Source organism: Hyperolius riggenbachi, chromosome 10 (genome assembly GCF_040937935.1).
Source record: "Hyperolius riggenbachi isolate aHypRig1 chromosome 10, aHypRig1.pri, whole genome shotgun sequence".
Taxonomy (NCBI): domain Eukaryota; kingdom Metazoa; phylum Chordata; class Amphibia; order Anura; family Hyperoliidae; genus Hyperolius; species Hyperolius riggenbachi.
The window spans coordinates 898393-920287 of NC_090655.1; the positions used below are offsets into that span (position 1 = coordinate 898393).

At 47.1% G+C, this 21895-nt stretch overlaps 1 protein-coding gene across 1 annotated transcript in view; it reads right to left on the bottom strand.

Moving 5' to 3' along the window:
- Positions 1 to 1334: 1334 nt before the first annotated feature.
- The window catches only part of ARMH3 (armadillo like helical domain containing 3), a 211937-nt gene continuing 191376 nt past the window's right edge, over positions 1335 to 21895 (bottom strand). The window contains exons 25-26 of the mRNA XM_068258854.1: positions 12448 to 12564; positions 1335 to 3457 (exon numbers count right to left, since the gene is read on the bottom strand). Coding sequence (XP_068114955.1) covers positions 3365 to 3457; positions 12448 to 12564 — 210 coding nt within the window. The 3' untranslated portion in view covers positions 1335 to 3364. The remainder of the gene's footprint in view (positions 3458 to 12447; positions 12565 to 21895) is intronic.

The following is a 21895-nucleotide window of genomic DNA, read 5'->3' on the forward strand; positions in this document are numbered from 1 at the left end:
TCTGTAATGTGCTGCAGAAGATGTCAGTGCTATATAAGTACATAATAATAATAATATGGTAGGACATTACACTATGACTATGGTAGGAATAGATTGTGAGCTCCTCTGAGGACAGTCAGTGACATGACTATGTGCTCTGTACAGTGCTGCAGAAGATGTCAGTGCTATATAAAATACACAATAATAATAATAGGGTAGGACATTAGACTATGACTATGGTAGGATTAGAGTGTGAGCTCCTCTGAGGACAGTCAGTGACATGACTATGTACAGAAGATTCCAGTGCTGTATAAATACATAATAATAATATGGTAGGACATTAGACTATGACTATGGTAGGATTAGAGTGTGAGCTCCTCTGAGGACAGTCAGTGACATGACTATGTACTCTGTAATGTGTTGCAGGAGATGTCAGTGCTATATAAATACATAATAATATGGGAGGACATTAGACTATGACTATGGTAGGATTAGAGTGTGAGCTCCTCTGAGGACAGTCAGTGACATGACTATGTACTCTGTAATGTGCTTCAGAAGGTGTCAGTGCTGTATAAATACATAATAATAATATGGTAGGACATTAGACTATGACTATGGTAGGATTAGAGTGTGAGCTCCTCTGAGGTCAGTCAGTGACATGACTATATACTCTGTAATGTGCTGCAGAAGATGTCAGTGCTATATAAATACATAATAATAATATGGTAGGACATTACACTATGACTATGGTAGGATTAGAGTGTGAGCTCCTCTGAGGACAGGCAGTGATATGACTATGTACTCTGTAATGTGCTGCAGGAGATGTCAGTGCTATATAAATACATAATAATAATATTGTAGGACATTAGACTATGACTATGGTAGGATTAGAGTGTGAGCTCCTCTGAGGTCAGTCAGTGACATGACTATGTACTCTGTAATGTGTTGCAGGAGATGTCAGAGCTATATAAATACATAATAATATGGGAGGACATTAGACTATGACTATGGTAGGATTAGAGTGTGAGCTCCTCTGAGGTCAGTCAGTGACATGACTATGTACTCTGTAATGTGCTGCAGGAGAGGTCAGTGCTATATAAATACATAATAATATGGGAGGACATTAGACTATGGCTATGGTAGGATTAGAGTGTGAGCTCCTCTGAGGACAGTCAGTGACATGACTATGTACTCTGTAATGTGCTGCAGAAGATGTCAGTGCTATATAAATACATAATAATAATATGGTAGGACATTACACTATGACTATGGTAGGATTAGAGTGTGAGCTCCTCTGAGGACAGTCAGATAAACGTGGTAATAGGCAGAAAGAAAGACACACCTGTGTTAAGGAATAAGTTGAATCATGGTGGTTTTATTTCTGTCTTGTCCCCAGCTCCCTCTATAAACAATGCTTATCAATAAGGTACAGTAGTTATTGTCTGGTAAAAAAACAACAATGCTTCCCGGAGCAGTAAGAACTGCAGTATTATCACTCAAACGCTACAAAAGGAAAGAGAAAGGTAGGGAAGCAAAAGTCTAAAAGACACAACAATAATTTGTAAACATTTCACACCGGATTGCACAACTGGGAAGACCTGGCGTTATTCGCTGCAGAGGGAGGAGCTTGGCTCCAGGCGGTCGCCTTAGCTCCTCCCTCAGCTCAGCCACGCCCAGCAGACATTATGGAGATAGAAAGATGTGAGTTGCTAGTATGCTATCCTGTGTATAAAGATGTGACGAGCTCTGTGCCAATGTCACCGCAAGCACAGCATCTCACAACAGACAATGAGGGACCAATAGGGAGGGGCTAGTAGGGATCACCTGACACGCCTGGCAACAGTAGCGCATATCCTGGGGACTTATGGTCGAGGACGTGCGAATACTTCTACACTGTTGTTGCCGATTTATGCAAATGTATGCAGATTGGAAAGTGTCGAATCAACTAGCTGCTTCATTTGACGGGTCTGTCTCCATGCTGCATACATTTGCATAAATTATATTAAAATCTGCATCAACTCAGAATGATCACTTTTATCATCATTGCATTACATGTAGGGTCACTTCAGGTCAACACAAAGGTCAGGAAGAGAAATGGACACCTCACTGCGGAGGTGACACCTCAAAAAAACAAAAAACACAAGAACAACCCCCTCCTGTGTCAGACTCCTCTCGAATACCCCATCAACCCCAAACTATGTCAGTCACTTTTTATTTATAATTAAGGATTTAAAAAGAGAATTGAAAACCGGGTGGTTTGGGGATCCACTCTGATAGAGAAAGAGGAATGCCATCTGTAGAGTTCAGATTTTCTATAATGATAGATCAGTGCTGCCACTTGCTGGTGAGATACGGTACAGCAGTCTGACCATGGATAGTATGGCTGTGTTTATATGTCAGGTACACTATGGAGGGGGGGGGGCCTGGAGGGGTCTCCTCTGTGGTTTCTCGGTGATCTGGTGACCACAGACCTCTTCATGCTATGACACCCCGAGGGGCAGATCTACCAGCGACAGAGAAACTGAATCGAAACTGGAGCAGCCGATGAGAGCAACCAATCGGAATCCTCGATCGTGCGATCTGTGCCACCTTCCTGCACTGGCTTCAGTAAATCGGCTTTGCATGAAATAAATACATTTGCCACAACTTCTCTCACGCAATACATACAACAGCAGAACAAGAGGGCGGAGTCCGATAAACCTCCACAGAAAAGAACGCATTTATTATCTGCAAAAAGACACAAAAATCAGCAAAAATCCCCCACAGTGCTTTCTAAATATAACTGGGGTGCCCCAAACCTGAAGACGTCACTCCAGGAAGCCTCTGAGCTCATGACACCGGTGCTGCAGGTACAGACATGGCACAGAGGAGGCCACAGACTAGGAGGATCCTCCACACGATCAGCGGCCCTCCTGCCATCTGCTTGTGAGTATCGGCAGGTCTGCGGCCGGGCCGAAGCTTCCGCTCCGGCTTGAAGGGGAGAGGAAAAGAACAGGAACTGAATGCATGAACTTTATTTGTTTTTGAGGCATCGTCAGACAAACCAGAGCAGTGCAGCCTCCTGGTCCCGGTGGCCATGTGTCTCACTCAAGACCGGCAGTGTGAGGAGGATTCCGATTGGTTGGCATTTTTGTTCCAGTTTTTTGTTCGGTATTAATGTATTTCTGCTCCAGTTTTGTCTTACTCAGCTGAATTTCTTTTGTTAGGGAAATGGCAATGTGGCCGACAAAACGGGGTCCTTGTGCTGTCCTTGCTTGAGTGCTCCAGACTGGCAGTTGACATTGGAAAGTTGGTGACACACACATAAAATGGCCTGGCGGCGGCACACAGCAGGCTGGCCCGGGGCTCTGCCGGCTCCTCTCATCAGATGTTGGGCGATGAGGCCTCAGGAAATGGTGGAAAACTCTTTCAGTAATGTCTCTTGGCTCAGCGTGTTGAAGGCCAGGTTCTTCCTCACGTTGATGCTGATCGATCGGACCTGATGATGAAAGAAGAGTCAGTAATAAAGTATAACTCCGGGCCAACTGACACAAGAACAAATAATGACTGGCTTTATTATCTGTCCCAAGGCCCAATAAACAAAGTGAGCTCTAACTGCAGTCAGGGAACGCAGGTGGATTCAACGTGTTTCTGAAATGTTTGGGCAACCGGCACTAAGACTTATTAGCATGCGAGGCTTGGTTTAGACCAGGGGTAGGGAACCTATGGCTCGAGAGCCAGATGTGGCTCTTTTGATGGCTACGTCTGGCTCACAGTTAGGGGTTGATTCACTAAGCTACACTGCTCAAGCAATGCAGCTTAGTGTGGCAGTGCAAGTCACATCTTCAAAGTAGGCACACTACTGCTGTAGCACTACTAACTTACTTACGCTCCCCCCAAAACTAACAACGGCTGGTCCCGTTGTCCCACTCCGGACCCTGTCAGGTCCAGAGACTTTGTAGGAAGAGATCCCTGCACTCTGATTGGGCCAATAGTCTGCCTTTCTCTCTTGACATGTAGCCTATTGGGCCAAAGTGCTGGGATCTCGTCCGACAAAGTGAATCAACCCCCAAGTCAGCTAATTGTACAAGCTGTTAGTCGGTATTTCTCCTGTCTGGTTCTCAGGGAAAATGCCAATGTTGCTGAAACCCAAGAGAAGCTGGAAACGTGTCTGACACTTCCACTGCCCAGCGGATCAACTGTATACACATCACCATGGCAACAGGGACGTGAGCTCTACTGTCCCAGTTTGAAACATATTGTAGGGCTCTCACGGAATTACATTTTAAAATATGTGGAATTTATGGCTCTCAGCCAAAAAGGTTCCTGACCCCTGGTTTAGGCGTACAAACTTATTAACAGTACAGCTGTTTTGCATGCAAAAAACACCCAGTGAACTTCCGTGCTCTGTGTTTCACTCCTTGTGACATCCACTCCCTATAATGCAGCCGCTCACCGGATAAAAGCCACCTCAAACTCCAGGTGGATCTAGCGCTTTGCCACACGGCAACAGAATCCACAGCTCCGGTCTGTCACTTGTATAAAACTGCAGTTTATTCCATACAGAACATGTAAAAACAGATAATAGCACATAGCATAATACTGTTTATATGCACTCCCCGGCCTGCGCACTTCAATACACTCACTTAGTTTGACAGGTTAAAGCGCATATCGGGCTCCTTAGCCCAGCAATATCTCTCTCTCACCGCGGTGTCGGCGTCCCGTACTCCCGCTTTCCGAGGTATGCCGGCGCTCAGTCTCCGTGCATGAGATCCCGCTGCTCTGTGACGTCAGTCGCACCTGGCTCCGCCCTACGCGTTTCGTCCAATCGGACTCATCAGGGGCTGACGTCACAGGCACGCCGACGTCTTTTATAGCAGCGAGCTCCTTCCTGGTCGCATCCCGCTACGTAATTTTCGGCCGCCTGGAGCGCATAATGCGGAAATTATTGGTATATGCTCTCGATCCCATAAATCCACAGTGGAGCCATCTAGTGGAGAAAACTCTAACGGCCCCATTTGATCTATCTGCATATTGAACCTTGATGAGGCAATGCATTCAATTGTCTACCATGGAGCCCTCTGATAGACGGGCCTCGAACAGCCACATACATTTACACCTTTACATCACTACTACTGTATAGGACTTAAGATTATAAAATTATAAATATTAATAAAACTACACAGACAGATTCCATATACATCTCTGCTCAAGTTGTGTGCACGCTTCCTATATTTCATTCACCTACTTTGTATGGGGTGTTGGTAATATATTTTACATATAGTCACAATCTAGCATTAACTTGACCTAGAATTCATACTGGTGAATGAGGGTTATTTATCTACTGTGCCCAGCCAGGGGGCCCAGTGCATTTCCTACATGGGCTCTACCTTTTACCATTATGCACCAATAATTTCCTTTTAAACCGATATTCCTGGGCTATACTGATGTTGCCCTATGTATACTATAGGGTTTAGTGCTTAACATATTGCTGATACACAAAATATCACATGCCTAACCCCTGTTTACATGAGATGACCCTAGGTCCATCTCCTACAGGGGGAGAGATTCTGCATACCCCCATTAGAATCCCTGTCCCCTAGGGCCTCAATACCCACCCCTGATCTAGTATGTCTGCTTTTGTCCAGGTTTAGTGTAATCCCTGGGTTACAGAATCCTCTGGCATGTCTTTTCCAAATTCTACTGTGGCTATATATCATTGGTGATGAAGCAGTTGAGGTCAAACTCCACATTTAGTCCCCTTGGGACTGAGCTTTTCAAATTAAAGATCCATCTACCCTCAGCCTGGGAGATGTCCCTAACCAGACTCGAACCCCTCCACCTCTTTATATGTGCCTCCACCCCCATAAATCTGAGACCAGATGGATCTCTGTTATGCTGTAGCCTAAAATGATTGGACACACTATGAGTGGTCAGTCCCTTGAGTATGTTTGCTACATGTTCCCCTATGCGTTTATGCAATTTATGCGTGGTTCTCCCCACATATTCTAAATTACATGGACACCATAATACATATATGACGCCTTTTGTATGGCAGGTGATGCATTGCTTTATCTGGTGGAGGTGACCAGTATTCCTGGCCCTAAAGTCTTCCCCTCTTATGGCTTGTGCCTCTTTACATCCCCTGCAGCCCCGACATGGAAAAAAGCCCTTCTGCCCCAACAGATCCGTCATAGTGGTATTCGGGGGATTTTGAAAGCTGGGAACCAGTTTGGATCTCAGATTTGGTGCTTTACTATAGACAAATCCTGGTCTTTCTGGTAATACCTTACCTAGTGTCCCATCCAATTTAAGGATATTCCAATGTTTCTTAATGATGGATTCAACCACCTCCTTGTGTTGACAGTTGTACAATATGTCAAGTTCTCGATTTCTCCTTGTTTTTAACTCTGGGTCTCCTAATAGAATAGATCTCTCATAATGGGCAATCTCTTCCACCAAAGAGTCTAATTCCTTCTGTTTGTATCCCTTATCCACAAATCTATGGACCAGAACTTGACTTTGTGTCCTATAATCTTGTTCCTTCGTACAATTTCGTCGCATCCTCATTATTTGCCCTTTAGGGATGTTGTCCATCCATCTCTTGTGATGGCAACTATCCCTAGGAATATAGCCATTTTTGTCCGTGGCTTTAAAAAACGTTTTGGTAACTAATTTGTCCCCCTCCTTTCCAATCACCAAATCTAAAAATTCCACCTCCTTAGAGGCTTGTTTAAACGTAATTTTAATCGGTTCCCAATGACTGTTGGCTGCCCGACAGAATCTTTCCAAATCATCCCCTGTCCCCCTCCATATAAAAAAGAGATCATCTATAAATCTGTTCCAGGTCAAGATATTTTCAGCCCCATCCAACCCCAGGACCTCTTGTTCCCATTTATCCATAAAAATATTCGCCAGTGACGGGGCGAATTTGGCTCCCATGGCACATCCTGTGAGCTGTAAATAATATTCCTGTTCGTACCAAAAATAATTACGAGTCAATGCATACTCAAGGAGTTCCATTAGGAACATAATTTGTTTATTTTTGAGAGAATCGCCCCCCCGAAGGGCTTCTTCTACTGCCATCATCCCCTCCCGATGTGGAATCACAGTATACAGGGATGTCACATCCCCAGTGACTAATATATCGGCCTCCTGTATCCGTATATCCCGGAGTTTTTGTAATACATGCTTCGTATCTTTTAGGAGGTATGGTAGTCCCCTCACCACATCCTGAAGGAAGTAATCCACATATTCACCCACTCTTTGTGTGAGGGAACCTACCCCACTAACAACGGGCCTCCCTGGGGGGTTGATTTGGTCCTTATGTATCTTGGGGTTATAGTAGATAACCGGCAACATTTTTCTTTTTTAGATTTAGTTGATTTTACACACCGAATTTTTATCAGAAAAAGAAAATGGATGCCTTCGCTTTAAGAAATCGGGAAGACATTAATCTGGTGGGGATTTTTTCCAAAGAACCCACTAATCCCAGAGGGGAAACTCTGGAGGGTAATTTTAAACGGCTGCATAACTTGATGCTGAAAGAGCAAATAGCATGGTGGGATCATGCCAGTCTGGGAAGGTATATAGAGGAGGACTTAGTACCCAAGAGATATAGATGGGACATTGTGATTAACGACGGAGAAAACAATGATGACAATGACAAAGAAATGGGTGAATTTTTAAATGAGAGTGGTATTAATTTATTAAAGATCCTAGCTAAAAGGAAGCGGACCAGATTGGACCGCATAGAGGGGGAAATTGACCAGTTAAAAGTGGCAATGGAACCACATAAAGAGGCAGAATTATATAAGAAATCTATGGAAGAACTAACAAAAAAACTTGCTAGGAATGAAAGAGAAATCATAGAGATAAGACAGAGGAGATTTATCAATGACTGGGGGGAATATAAACAACAAAAGGCGTATAAATGGCAGGTGGAAAAAAGTATAAGGACATCTGAATCAAAAAACCCTGAACCACAGCAGGTACAGCAAGTACAGGAGAAACGTAGTGAACTAAGATCTGCCCCCATTAATGTAGCTGCAAGTGGCCCTATGGGGGAGGATTTTAGGGAGCCCAATCCCCCAATTAGAGGCCAACAGTATCAGGAACCCAACCTTAGAAATGGGGAGGGCGCCCCAAGGGGAGCATGGGGAGGGGCACCACCAGCACCTCGATATCAACCCAAAAGAAGTCCGAAAAAACTAAATAAAAGGTTCCAGACCCCTCCCAGATATGGGGAGCAGCATTACAACTTAAGGCAAAGAAATGCAACTAATCCCAGGGAAGAGAGGAGGTATGAATATAATCAGGTACCGCTGTCCAATAGATTTCAACAGCTAGCCAATTATGAAAACCATGATGATCAAAGCTATGATGACCGTTTTTTAGGGTTGGACCAGAGAAACAGGTGGAATCACCATTTGGAATATCAGGAAGAAGAATGGGAGGGAGGCCAAAAAAGAACAGGAGAGGAGTTAGAGGAGGCAGAAGAGAGCGCCAGAAAAAGGTTGAGGTAGGGGCAGGAATATTCAATATCAGTGGGATTCCACTGACTAAACCCCAATTGAGACTACTTGACAAGGGATTAAATTATGCTCCCCCAAGAGGCCTCAACAAATTTGGAACATATTTAGGAGTTAATAAATACATAAGGAAATTGAACCAGAAGAAATATTTCCTAAACAAAGGGGGCACAACAACTAGGGCCAATCCCATGCCACAGGAATACATCCATACCAACCTTAAAAATAGGTCACTTTTTAACCCCCAGGATCTTTCTAAAAAAAATACGGTGGAAACTTTTAAAAGGGCAGTTCTTCAGGACCTAGAGGAACTTGAGGTTAGGAAACAAAAAAATAGCAAAATCATAGATCAGGAGGTCAAGCAACTGATTGAAAATAAAGATCTAATATTGAAACCGGCGGACAAAGGGGGTGGGCTGGTGGTGTTAAATGGGCAACAGTATAAAACAGAAATGAAGAGATTACTTGCAGATCATCAAACCTACAGAAAACTCCAGAAAAATCCAACAGTGGAGTATAAGAGATGTTTGAAAGAGATCTTGCTACAGGGAGAGAAAGAGACCATTATTTCCACCAATGAATTTAAATACCTCCTGCCCTCACACCCAAGGCTGCCGGTTATCTACTATAACCCCAAGATACATAAGGACCAAATCAACCCCCCAGGGAGGCCCGTTGTTAGTGGGGTAGGTTCCCTCACACAAAGAGTGGGTGAATATGTGGATTACTTCCTTCAGGATGTGGTGAGGGGACTACCATACCTCCTAAAAGATACGAAGCATGTATTACAAAAACTCCGGGATATACGGATACAGGAGGCCGATATATTAGTCACTGGGGATGTGACATCCCTGTATACTGTGATTCCACATCGGGAGGGGATGATGGCAGTAGAAGAAGCCCTTCGGGGGGGCGATTCTCTCAAAAATAAACAAATTATGTTCCTAATGGAACTCCTTGAGTATGCATTGACTCATAATTATTTTTGGTACAACCAGAAATATTATTTACAGCTCACAGGATGTGCCATGGGAGCCAAATTTGCCCCGTCACTGGCGAATATTTTTATGGATAAATGGGAACAAGAGGTCCTGGGGTTAGATGGGGCTGAAAATATCTTGACCTGGAACAGATTTATAGATGATCTCTTTTTTATATGGAGGGGGACAGGGGATGATTTGGAAAGATTCTGTCGGGCAGCCAACAGTCATTGGGAACCGATTAAAATTACGTTTAAACAAGCCTCTAAGGAGGTGGAATTTTTAGATTTGGTGATTGGAAAGGAGGGGGACAAATTAGTTACCAAAACGTTTTTTAAAGCCACGGACAAAAATGGCTATATTCCTAGGGATAGTTGCCATCACAAGAGATGGATGGACAACATCCCTAAAGGGCAAATAATGAGGATGCGACGAAATTGTACGAAGGAACAAGATTATAGGACACAAAGTCAAGTTCTGGTCCATAGATTTGTGGATAAGGGATACAAACAGAAGGAATTAGACTCTTTGGTGGAAGAGATTGCCCATTATGAGAGATCTATTCTATTAGGAGACCCAGAGTTAAAAACAAGGAGAAATCGAGAACTTGACATATTGTACAACTGTCAACACAAGGAGGTTGAATCCATCATTAAGAAACATTGGAATATCCTTAAATTGGATGGGACACTAGGTAAGGTATTACCAGAAAGACCAGGATTTGTCTATAGTAAAGCACCAAATCTGAGATCCAAACTGGTTCCCAGCTTTCAAAATCCCCCGAATACCACTATGACGGATCTGTTGGGGCAGAAGGGCTTTTTTCCATGTCGGGGCTGCAGGGGATGTAAAGAGGCACAAGCCATAAGAGGGGAAGACTTTAGGGCCAGGAATACTGGTCACCTCCACCAGATAAAGCAATGCATCACCTGCCATACAAAAGGCGTCATATATGTATTATGGTGTCCATGTAATTTAGAATATGTGGGGAGAACCACGCATAAATTGCATAAACGCATAGGGGAACATGTAGCAAACATACTCAAGGGACTGACCACTCATAGTGTGTCCAATCATTTTAGGCTACAGCATAACAGAGATCCATCTGGTCTCAGATTTATGGGGGTGGAGGCACATATAAAGAGGTGGAGGGGTTCGAGTCTGGTTAGGGACATCTCCCAGGCTGAGGGTAGATGGATCTTTAATTTGAAAAGCTCAGTCCCAAGGGGACTAAATGTGGAGTTTGACCTCAACTGCTTCATCACCAATGATATATAGCCACAGTAGAATTTGGAAAAGACATGCCAGAGGATTCTGTAACCCAGGGATTACACTAAACCTGGACAAAAGCAGACATACTAGATCAGGGGTGGGTATTGAGGCCCTAGGGGACAGGGATTCTAATGGGGGTATGCAGAATCTCTCCCCCTGTAGGAGATGGACCTAGGGTCATCTCATGTAAACAGGGGTTAGGCATGTGATATTTTGTGTATCAGCAATATGTTAAGCACTAAACCCTATAGTATACATAGGGCAACATCAGTATAGCCCAGGAATATCGGTTTAAAAGGAAATTATTGGTGCATAATGGTAAAAGGTAGAGCCCATGTAGGAAATGCACTGGGCCCCCTGGCTGGGCACAGTAGATAAATAACCCTCATTCACCAGTATGAATTCTAGGTCAAGTTAATGCTAGATTGTGACTATATGTAAAATATATTACCAACACCCCATACAAAGTAGGTGAATGAAATATAGGAAGCGTGCACACAACTTGAGCAGAGATGTATATGGAATCTGTCTGTGTAGTTTTATTAATATTTATAATTTTATAATCTTAAGTCCTATACAGTAGTAGTGATGTAAAGGTGTAAATGTATGTGGCTGTTCGAGGCCCGTCTATCAGAGGGCTCCATGGTAGACAATTGAATGCATTGCCTCATCAAGGTTCAATATGCAGATAGATCAAATGGGGCCGTTAGAGTTTTCTCCACTAGATGGCTCCACTGTGGATTTATGGGATCGAGAGCATATACCAATAATTTCCGCATTATGCGCTCCAGGCGGCCGAAAATTACGTAGCGGGATGCGACCAGGAAGGAGCTCGCTGCTATAAAAGACGTCGGCGTGCCTGTGACGTCAGCCCCTGATGAGTCCGATTGGACGAAACGCGTAGGGCGGAGCCAGGTGCGACTGACGTCACAGAGCAGCGGGATCTCATGCACGGAGACTGAGCGCCGGCATACCTCGGAAAGCGGGAGTACGGGACGCCGACACCGCGGTGAGAGAGAGATATTGCTGGGCTAAGGAGCCCGATATGCGCTTTAACCTGTCAAACTAAGTGAGTGTATTGAAGTGCGCAGGCCGGGGAGTGCATATAAACAGTATTATGCTATGTGCTATTATCTGTTTTTACATGTTCTGTATGGAATAAACTGCAGTTTTATACAAGTGACAGACCGGAGCTGCGGATTCTGTTGCCGTGTGGCAAAGCGCTAGATCCACCTGGAGTTTGAGGTGGCTTTTATCCGGTGAGCGGCTGCATTATAGGGAGTGGATGTCACAAGGAGTGAAACACAGAGCACGGAAGTTCACTGGGTGTTTTTTGCATGCAAAACAGCTGTACTGTTGGTAATGCACTATGTGGAATTTGTTCATTACAGATATTTAGCTATTAAGAAGAGGAGCGCTGTCACATCTTTTTCAACAGATCTTTAATGGACTTGTGGTAGCGAATACTCAACGAATCAGATTCACCAGGGCAGGCGCAGTTTGCTTATGCACTATGTACAAACTTATTAGCATGCGAGGCTTGGTTGCCCAGTCGGGCAACTGGTATTGTTTAAAAGGAGATAAATATGGCAGCCACCACATCCCTCTCACTTCAGTTGCCCTTTAATGTTGTGGCAGATCAGTGTGTGATAATAATGAACAACATGAGGGTAATTAAAAACAGAAATAGACTGTTTCCTTCTCACCAGCTCCTTGAAGAAGGTGGCCTCCTTGTGTTGTTCGGAATATCTCTCGTACTGGTCCAGGCCATCCTGCAGCTTCAGAGTCAGAGTGTCGTAGTTGGAGCGTACAACTTCCAGGACCTGGAATCAGAAAGAAACACATAGACAACTGAAGAAAGTGGAGAAATGCCCTCTTGTACAGGAAGAAGGTGGCTCTGATCCGGCCACCGCAACATGGAGACCCCTCAACACAACTGAAGAAAGTGGAGAAATGCCCTCTCGTGCAGCAAGAAGGTGGCTCTGATCCTGCCACCGCAACATGGAGACCCCTCAACACAACTGAAGAAAGTGGAGAAATGCCCTCTCGTGCAGCAAGAAGGTGGCTCTGATCCTGCCACCGCAACATGGAGACCCCTCAACACAACTGAAGAAAGTGGAGAAATGCCCTCTCGTGCAGCAAGAAGGTGGCTCTGATCCTGCCACCGCAACATGGAGACCCCTCAACACAACTGAAGAAAGTGGAGAAATGCCCTCTCGTACAGCAAGAAGGTGACTCTGATCCGGCCACCGCAACATGGAGACCCCTCAACACAACTGAAGAAAGTGGAGAAATGCCCTCTCGTACAGGAAGAAGGTGGCTCTGATCCTGCCACCGCAACATGGAGACCCCTCAACACAACTGAAGAAAGTGGAGAAATGCCCTCTCGTGCAGCAAGAAGGTGGCTCTGATCCTGCCACCGCAACATGGAGACCCCTCAACACAACTGAAGAAAGTGGAGAAATGCCCTCTCGTGCAGCAAGAAGGTGGCTCTGATCCTGCCACCGCAACATGGAGACCCCTCAACACAACTGAAGAAAGTGGAGAAATGCCCTCTCGTGCAGCAAGAAGGTGGCTCTGATCCTGCCACCGCAACATGGAGACCCCTCAACACAACTGAAGAAAGTGGAGAAATGCCCTCTCGTACAGCAAGAAGGTGACTCTGATCCGGCCACCGCAACATGGAGACCCCTCAACACAACTGAAGAAAGTGGAGAAATGCCCTCTCGTACAGGAAGAAGGTGGCTCTGATCCTGCCACTGCAACACAGAGGTCTCTCAACACAACTGAAGAAAGTGGAGAAATGCCCTCTCGTACAGCAAAAAGGTGGCTCTGATCCTGCCTCAGCAACATGGAGACCCCTCAACACAACTGAAGAAAGTGGAGAAATGCCCTCTCATACAGCAAGAAGGTGCCTCTGATCCTGCCTTAGCAACATGGAGACCTCTCAACACAACTCAAGAAAGTGGAGAAATGCCCTCTCGTACAGCAAGAAGGTGGCTCTGATCCTGCCACCGCAACATGGAGACCCCTAAACACGATTGAAGAAAGTGGAGAAATGCCCTCTCGTGCAGCAAGAAGGTGGCTCTGATCCTGCCACCGCAACACAGAGGTCTCTCAACACAACTGAAGAAAGTGGAGAAATGCCCTCTCGTACAGCAAGAAGGTGCCTCTGATCCTGCCTCAGCAACATGGAGACCAATAAACACAACTGAAGAAAGTGGAGAAATGCCCTCTCGTACAGCAAGAAGGTGCCTCTGATCCTGCCACCGCAACATGGAGACCCCTCAACACAACTGAAGAAAGTGGAGAAATGCCCTCTCGTGCAGCAAGAAGGTGCCTCTGATCCTGCCTCAGCAACATGGAGACCAATAAACACAACTGAAGAAAGTGGAGAAATGCCCTCTCGTACAGCAAGAAGGTGCCTCTGATCCTGCCACCGCAACATGGAGACCCCTCAACACAACTGAAGAAAGTGGAGAAATGCCCTCTCGTGCAGCAAGAAGGTGCCTCTGATCCTGCCTCAGCAACATGGAGACCAATAAACACAACTGAAGAAAGTGGAGAAATGCCCTCTCGTACAGCAAGAAGGTGCCTCTGATCCTGCCACCGCAACATGGAGACCCCTCAACACAACTGAAGAAAGTGGAGAAATGCCCTCTCGTAAAGGAAGAAGGTGACTCTGAGCCGGCGGCCACCGCAACATGGAGACCGCTGAACACAGTTCCTGTCCCTATAGAGGGAAGTATTTCAGAGACGGACACTTCTCTGCACTTGTTTTTCATTAATTCATTCCCCAGAGAACGACAGCAGTCTGAAGTGAGGCCCTGGAGCAACTTGTACAAATGAAGAAACTGCATCTCCATTCTAGAGAGGCTACTGTATTGGAGGAGGAGCTAGCGGGACAGAGAGAGTCATCTCAATAAACCCCTACCTTCCACCCAACCTACTAACTCCTGCCTTCCACCCAACCTACTAACCCCTTCTTTCCACCCAACCTACTAACTCCTGCCTTCCACCTAACCTACTAATCCCTTCCTTCCACCCAACCTACTAACCCCTTCCTTCCACCCAACCTACTAACTCCTGCCTTCCACCTAACCTACAAACCCCTTCTTTCCACCCAACCTACTAACTCCTGCCTTCCATGCAACCTACTAACCCATTCCTTCCACCCAACCTACTAACTCCTGCCTTCCATGCAACCTACTAACCCCTTCCTTCCACCCAACCTACTAACGCCTGCCTTCCACCCAACCTGCTAATCCCTTCCTTCCACCCAACCTACTAATCACTTCCTTCCACCCAACCTACTAACCCCTTCCTTCCACCCAACCTACTAACCCCTTCCTTCCACCCAACCTACTAATCCCTTCCTTCCACCCAACCTACAAACCTCTTCCTTCCATCCAACCTACTAACACATTCCTTCCACCCAACCTACTAAATCCTTCCTGAAACCTAACCTACTAACCCCAACTATTAAATGGAACCCCCCCCCCCTCCCTCCAAGGATAACTCATCTTTGCTGGCAGCTGGAATATTTGGGCACCGGAGCTTGGCTATCTTGTAGCTGAGCCCTAAACAGCGTCTGAATGCTACAGATATTATCCATTGCTGTATGTCAGGGACTGGTGGGGCCCGGGTGTATGGATGCATGGGGCCCTGCTGTTTGGTGGGGCCTGGGTGTAAGGTGGGGCCTGGCTATATGGGTGAATGGGGCCCTGCTGTATGGTGGGGCCTGGTTGTATGGGTGAATGGAGCCCGGCTGCATGGTGGAGCCTGGCTATGTGGGTGAATGGAGCCCTGCTGTATGGTGAGGCCTGGCTGTATGGGTGAATGGAGCCCGGCTGTATGGTGGGGCCCTGCTGTATGGTGAGGCCTGGCTGTATGGGTGAATGGAGCCCGGCTGTATGGTGGGGCCCTGCTGTATGGTGGGGCCTGGCTATATGGGTGAATGGAGCCCGGCTGTATGGTGGGGCTGGGCTGTATGGTGGGGCCAGGGTGAATGGGTTCTCCAATCAGTTGCTAAGCAGGAGAGTGTATATGTAGATGTCCCTGCGATGTAAGACAGATGGCAGCGCGACCTCCCCGCGTGTCCGGTAATAGCGGCACTGTAAGTAATAGGTTTGGTGGATTCACATTATCCCAGCGATAGAAAACACATTACATCGGAGTCATTCATCTTCAGGCAGGACTTCTGTGGCATATAGCAGATTGTAATAATGACTCGTTCCCTCTGAGCGGCACAGATAGCGGCTAACAGAGAGTCTACGCACGCCAGGAGTCAATCTTTCATGTCTGAGAGAGCAATGATCACCACAAGTTCCCATATATGCCTTATTTACCGGATAAGACCGATTGGCGAGTCACACAAGGTTAGGCTGTGTCCAATCACGTCTCTTTCCAAGCGGGAGCAGCAATGTCCAGGCAGAGTACAGAGCTAACAGGTCCAGGCAGAGTACAGAGCTAACAGGAAATCTGTCCAGGCAGGCTACAGAGCTAACAGGAAGTCTGTCCAGGCAGGCTACAGAGCTAACAGCAAGTCTGTCCAGGCAGGCTACAGAGCTAACAGGAAGTCTGTCCAGAAAGGCTACAGAGCTAACAGGTAGTCCGTCCAGGCAGGCTACAGAGCTAACAGGAAGTCTGTTCAGGCAGGCTACAGAGCTAACAGGAAGTCTGTTCAGGCAGGCTACAGAGCTAACAGGAAGCCTGTTTAGGCAGAGTACAGAGCTAACAGGAAGTCCGTCTAGGCAGGCTACAGAGCTAACAGGAAGTCTGTTCAGGCAGGCTACAGAGCTAACAGGAAGTCCGTCCAGGCAGACTACAGAGCTAACAGGAAGTCTGTACAGGCAGGCTACAGAGCTAACAGGAAGTCTGCCTGTACACAGGAGGTGAATGGGACTGCACTGTGTGCAATGGCTAGTTGTTGTCTTCATCTATTCCAGCACTTTCAGCCAGGGGGCGACACTTCATGCCGGGCTCCTGGCAGGATGACACAGACATCTATCATTACAGAGGCAGAGTGACTAACTGCTTGTATATGTCCCAGCACAGAGAACTGGCTTACAGCATGCCGGCAGTGCCGTGTGACATAATGAGAGGAACATACGCACACATAGTGCCAATTCTAGGAAGGACATGTCCACTTTTATCTCTGTAGAGGGTGCGATCTATTCCAGCCAGTTACAGAAAAGTATGGGGGGAGCCATAGACCTGCTGGGGGCGTCTTTTCCAGCCAGTCACAGAAAGGTGAGGGCGGAGCCAGAAGGCTGCAGTACAGAGCTAACAGGAAATCTGTCCAGGCAGGCTACAGAGCTAACAGGAAGTCTGTACAGGCAGGCTACAGAGCTAACAGGAAGTCTGCCTGTACACAGGAGTTGGATGGGACTGCACTGTGTGCAATGGCTAGTTGTTGTCCTCATCTATTCCAGCACTTTCAGCCAGGGGGCGACACTTCATGCCAGGTTTTCTTGCAGGATGACACAGACATCTATCATTACAGAGGCAGAGTGTCTAACTGCTTGTATGTCCCAGCACAGAGAACTGGCTTACAGCATGCTGGCAGTGCCGTGTGACATAATGAGAGGAACATACGCACACATAGTGCCAATTCTAGGAAGGACATGTCCAGTTTTATCTCTGCAGAGGGTGCGGTCTATTCCAGCCAGTTACAGAAAAGTATGGGGGGAGCCATAGACCTGCTGGGGGCGTCTTTTCCAGCCAGTCACAGAAAGGTGAGGGCGGAGCCAGAAGGCTGCAGTACAGAGCTAACAGGAAATCTGTCCAGGCAGGCTACAGAGCTAACAGGAAGTCTGTACAGGCAGGCTACAGAGCTAACAGGAAGACTGCCTGTACACAGGAGTTGGATGGGACTGCACTGTGTGCAATGGCTAGTTGTTGTCCTCATCTATTCCAGCACTTTCAGCCAGGGGGCGACACTTCATGCCAGGTTTTCTTGCAGGATGACACAGACATCTATCATTACAGAGGCAGAGTGTCTAACTGCTTGTATGTCCCAGCACAGAGAACTGGCTTACAGCATGCTGGCAGTGCCGTGTGACATAATGAGAGGAACATACGCACACATAGTGCCAATTCTAGGAAGGACATGTCCAGTTTTATCTCTGCAGAGGGTGCGGTCTATTCCAGCCAGTTACAGAAAAGTATGGGGGGAGCCATAGACCTGCTGGGGGCGTCTTTTCCAGCCAGTCACAGAAAGGTGAGGGCGGAGCCAGAAGGCTGCAGTACAGAGCTAACAGGAAATCTGTCCAGGCAGGCTACAGAGCTAACAGGAAGTCTGTACAGGCAGGCTACAGAGCTAACAGGAAGACTGCCTGTACACAGGAGTTGGATGGGACTGCACTGTGTGCAATGGCTAGTTGTTGTCCTCATCTATTCCAGCACTTTCAGCCAGGGGGCGACACTTCATGCCAGGTTTTCTTGCAGGATGACACAGACATCTATCATTACAGAGGCAGAGTGTCTAACTGCTTGTATGTCCCAGCACAGAGAACTGGCTTACAGCATGCTGGCAGTGCCGTGTGACATAATGAGAGGAACATACGCACACATAGTGCCAATTCTAGGAAGGACATGTCCAGTTTTATCTCTGCAGAGGGTGCGGTCTATTCCAGCCAGTTACAGAAAAGTATGGGGGGAGCCATTGACCTGCTGGGGGCGTCTTTTCCAGCCAGTCACAGAAAGGTGAGGGCGGAGCCAGAAGGCTGCAGTACAGAGCTAACAGGAAATCTGTCCAGGCAGGCTACAGAGCTAACAGGAAGTCTGTACAGGCAGGCTACAGAGCTAACAGGAAGTCTGCCTGTACACAGGAGGTGAATGGGACTGCACTGTGTGCAATGGCTAGTTGTTGTCCTCATCTATTCCAGCACTTTCAGCCAGGCGGCGACACTTCATGCCGGGTTTTCTTGCAGGATGACACAGACATCTATCATTACAGAGGCAGAGTGTCTAACTGCTTGTATATGTCCCAGCACAGAGAACTGGCTTACAGCATGCTGGCAGTGCCGTGTGACATAATGAGAGGAACATACGCACACATAGTGCCAATTCTAGGAAGGACATGTCCACTTTTATCTCTGCAGAGGGTGCGGTCTATTCCAGCAAGTTACAGAAAAGTATGGGCGGAACCATAGACCTGCTGAGGGCATCTTTTCCAGCCAGTCACAAAAAGGTGAGGGCGGAGCCAAATAGCTGCAGGGGGTGCGTTTTTTTACAGCCAGTCAAAAATAGGCATGGGCGGAGCCAGAGGGCTTAACCTGCTGGATTATTCTTGGCAGTGTTTATTAACAATCATATTTGCTTCCTTCTCCTTGTGAAAATATAATACGCATATGAAAGTAAGGAATAACTACTAAGTTCAGAAATCTGCAGACACGTTATACTGGCGTATTACGCCACACCATTGTCTGGTACCCTTTAATGGTGTTTGTTTGGTTTGGGAGCTTGCAGTCTATACACCATGTAACAGCGTCTCTCTGCTGAATCTAGTTTTGCACACAACAAGCACATGGCTATTGCAGAACTCACCTTATGATATTAATACTAAGGAACATTATCAATGGCTTGGATAAATTGTACTGCTTCAGTTTACAAGGGAAACCCTTGTAACGGTTTTCACCCAAACAGCGGCCACAAGAACTATAACTGGCCACAATAACTGCCTCCTCTTCACAACGGTCCAGCCCTCCACAACGATCCACACCCAAACCATGGCCACAATAACTGCCTCCCCTCCACAACGGTCCACACCCAAACCATGGCCATAATAACTGCCTCCCCTCCACAACGGTCCACACACAAACAGCAGGCCACTAACACTGCCTCCTCCGCAATGGTCCGCACACGACCACGCAGATAAACAGACACAGAGGTTAGAAAAGTACATCCAATTCCCATTAAGCTTTGTGACATCTTCGATTGGGAGAGAGGCGTTGGCCATTGAAGCAGAAAGGATCAATAAGAAAATTAAAGGTGTGCGAGGCGCATGGTCTATTCCCTTCCACTGATAATGAGGAAAACAAAACATGAAGGAAATCAGATTGCTAATAAGGATTTCGTTAACGCTCTGTGAATTCCGAGCAGCTGCTGGCCAGGAAACAACGCAAATGAACAGCGGGAAATTTTTTCAGATGAGCAGCCACCCAATGCCAGCATTTCACTGTGCCAAGAGAGCTCTAACCTCGTCTCGGCTAGTGCCGTCTCTCTGGTTATTTCACTGTGCCAAGAGAGCTCTAACCTTGTCTCGGGGGCACCTGCTGTGTGGTCGGTATTTCACTGTGCCAAGAGAGCTCTAGACATAGGCTCGGGGGATGCCGGCTGTGTGGTCGGTATTTCACTGTGCCAAGAGAGCTCTATCCTCATCTCAGCAAGTGCTGTCTCTCTGGTTATTTCACTGTGCCAAGAGAGCTCTATCCTCGTCTCAGCAAGTGCTGTCTCTCTGGTTATTTCACTGTGCCAAGAGAGCTCTATCCTCGTCTCGGCTAGTGCCGTCTCTCTGGTTATTTCACTGTGCCAAGAGAGCTCTAACCTTGTCTCGGGGGCACCTGCTGTGTGGTCGGTATTTCACTGTGCCAAGAGAGCTCTAGACATAGGCTCGGGGGATGCCGGCTGTGTGGTCGGTATTTCACTGTGCCAAGAGAGCTCTATCCTCATCTCAGCAAGTGCTGTCTCTCTGGTTATTTCACTGTGCCAAGAGAGCTCTATCCTCGTCTCAGCAAGTGCTGTCTCTCTGGTTATTTCACTGTGCCAAGAGAGCTCTATCCTCGTCTCGGCTAGTGCCGTCTCTCTGGTTATTTCACTGTGCCAAGAGAGCTCTAACCTTGTCTCGGGGGCACCTGCTGTGTGGTCGGTATTTCACTGTGCCAAGAGAGCTCTAGACATAGGCTCGGGGGATGCCGGCTGTGTGGTCGGTATTTCACTGTGCCAAGAGAGCTCTAGACATCGGCTCAGTGAGTGCCGGCTGTCTGTTCAGTACTTCTCTGTGCCATGAGAGCTCTAGACATCGGCTCAGTGAGTGCCGGCTGTCTGTTCAGTACTTCTCTGTGCCATGAGAGCTCTAGACATCGGCTCAGTGAGTGCCGGCTGTCTGGTTGGAATTCATTGCTCCAAGAGAGCTCTAAATATCGGCTCAGGGGGTGCCGGCTGCCTGGTTGGAATTCATTGTGCCAAGAGAGCTCTAACCTTGACTCGGGGAGAGCCGGCTGTCTGGTCGGAATTCACTGTGCCAAGAGAGTTCTAAACATCGTCTCGAAGAGTGCTGGCTGTCTGGTCCGTAGTGTTTTGTGCCAAAAGAGCTCTAAATATCAGTTCGGGGAGTGTTGGCTGCCTGGTGGGTATTTCACTATGCCAAGAGAGCTCTACACATCGGCTCGGGGAGTGGCGGCTGCGTAGTCAGTATTTCACTGTGCCATGAGAGCTATTAACATCGGCCTCAGTGAGTGCCGGCATTTCACTGTACCAAGGGAGCTCTAAACAATGGCTGCCGGCTTTCTTGTCTGTATTTCACTGCACCAAGAGATCTCTAAATATCGGCTTGGTGGGTGCTGGCTGTCTCGTTGGTATTTCACAGCACCAAGAGAGCTCTACACATCGGCTCAGGGAGTATCGCTGTCTCATCTGTATTTTACTGTGCCAAGAGAGCTCTACACATGAACTACTCAGTAGAGTGCCAGCAGAGCAGAGACTATGGGGCGAAACATATTGCTTCTATTCTTCAAATCCTCCGTAGAGGCAAAGGCTACAATCTGCATTCTAATTAGCTGTGAGAGCGCCGGGTGACACCGGAGGGAGAGCGGCTCATAGCAAAGGCCTGGAACTCTGCTGATCTCTGAACAATCAATATCCACAGATGAAGAGAATCATTTATTAGTCGTGTTAAATAAACTCTGAAAGTTGGCTGCAACCATCCAGAGGACACGTTCCTTCTGCAGAAGAGGACTGTCGCTCTAACATTGCAAAGAGTCTGCTCCCTCCCTGCAAACATTTCACACACGTTTCCCGGGTTCTAGACCTGCAGATTCCTGACACCAGCAGAGGTTTCCCGAGTTCTAGAACTCCAGACTCCTGACACCAGCAGAGGTTTCCCTGGGATCTAGACCTGCAGACTCCTGACACCAGCAGAGGTTTCCCTGG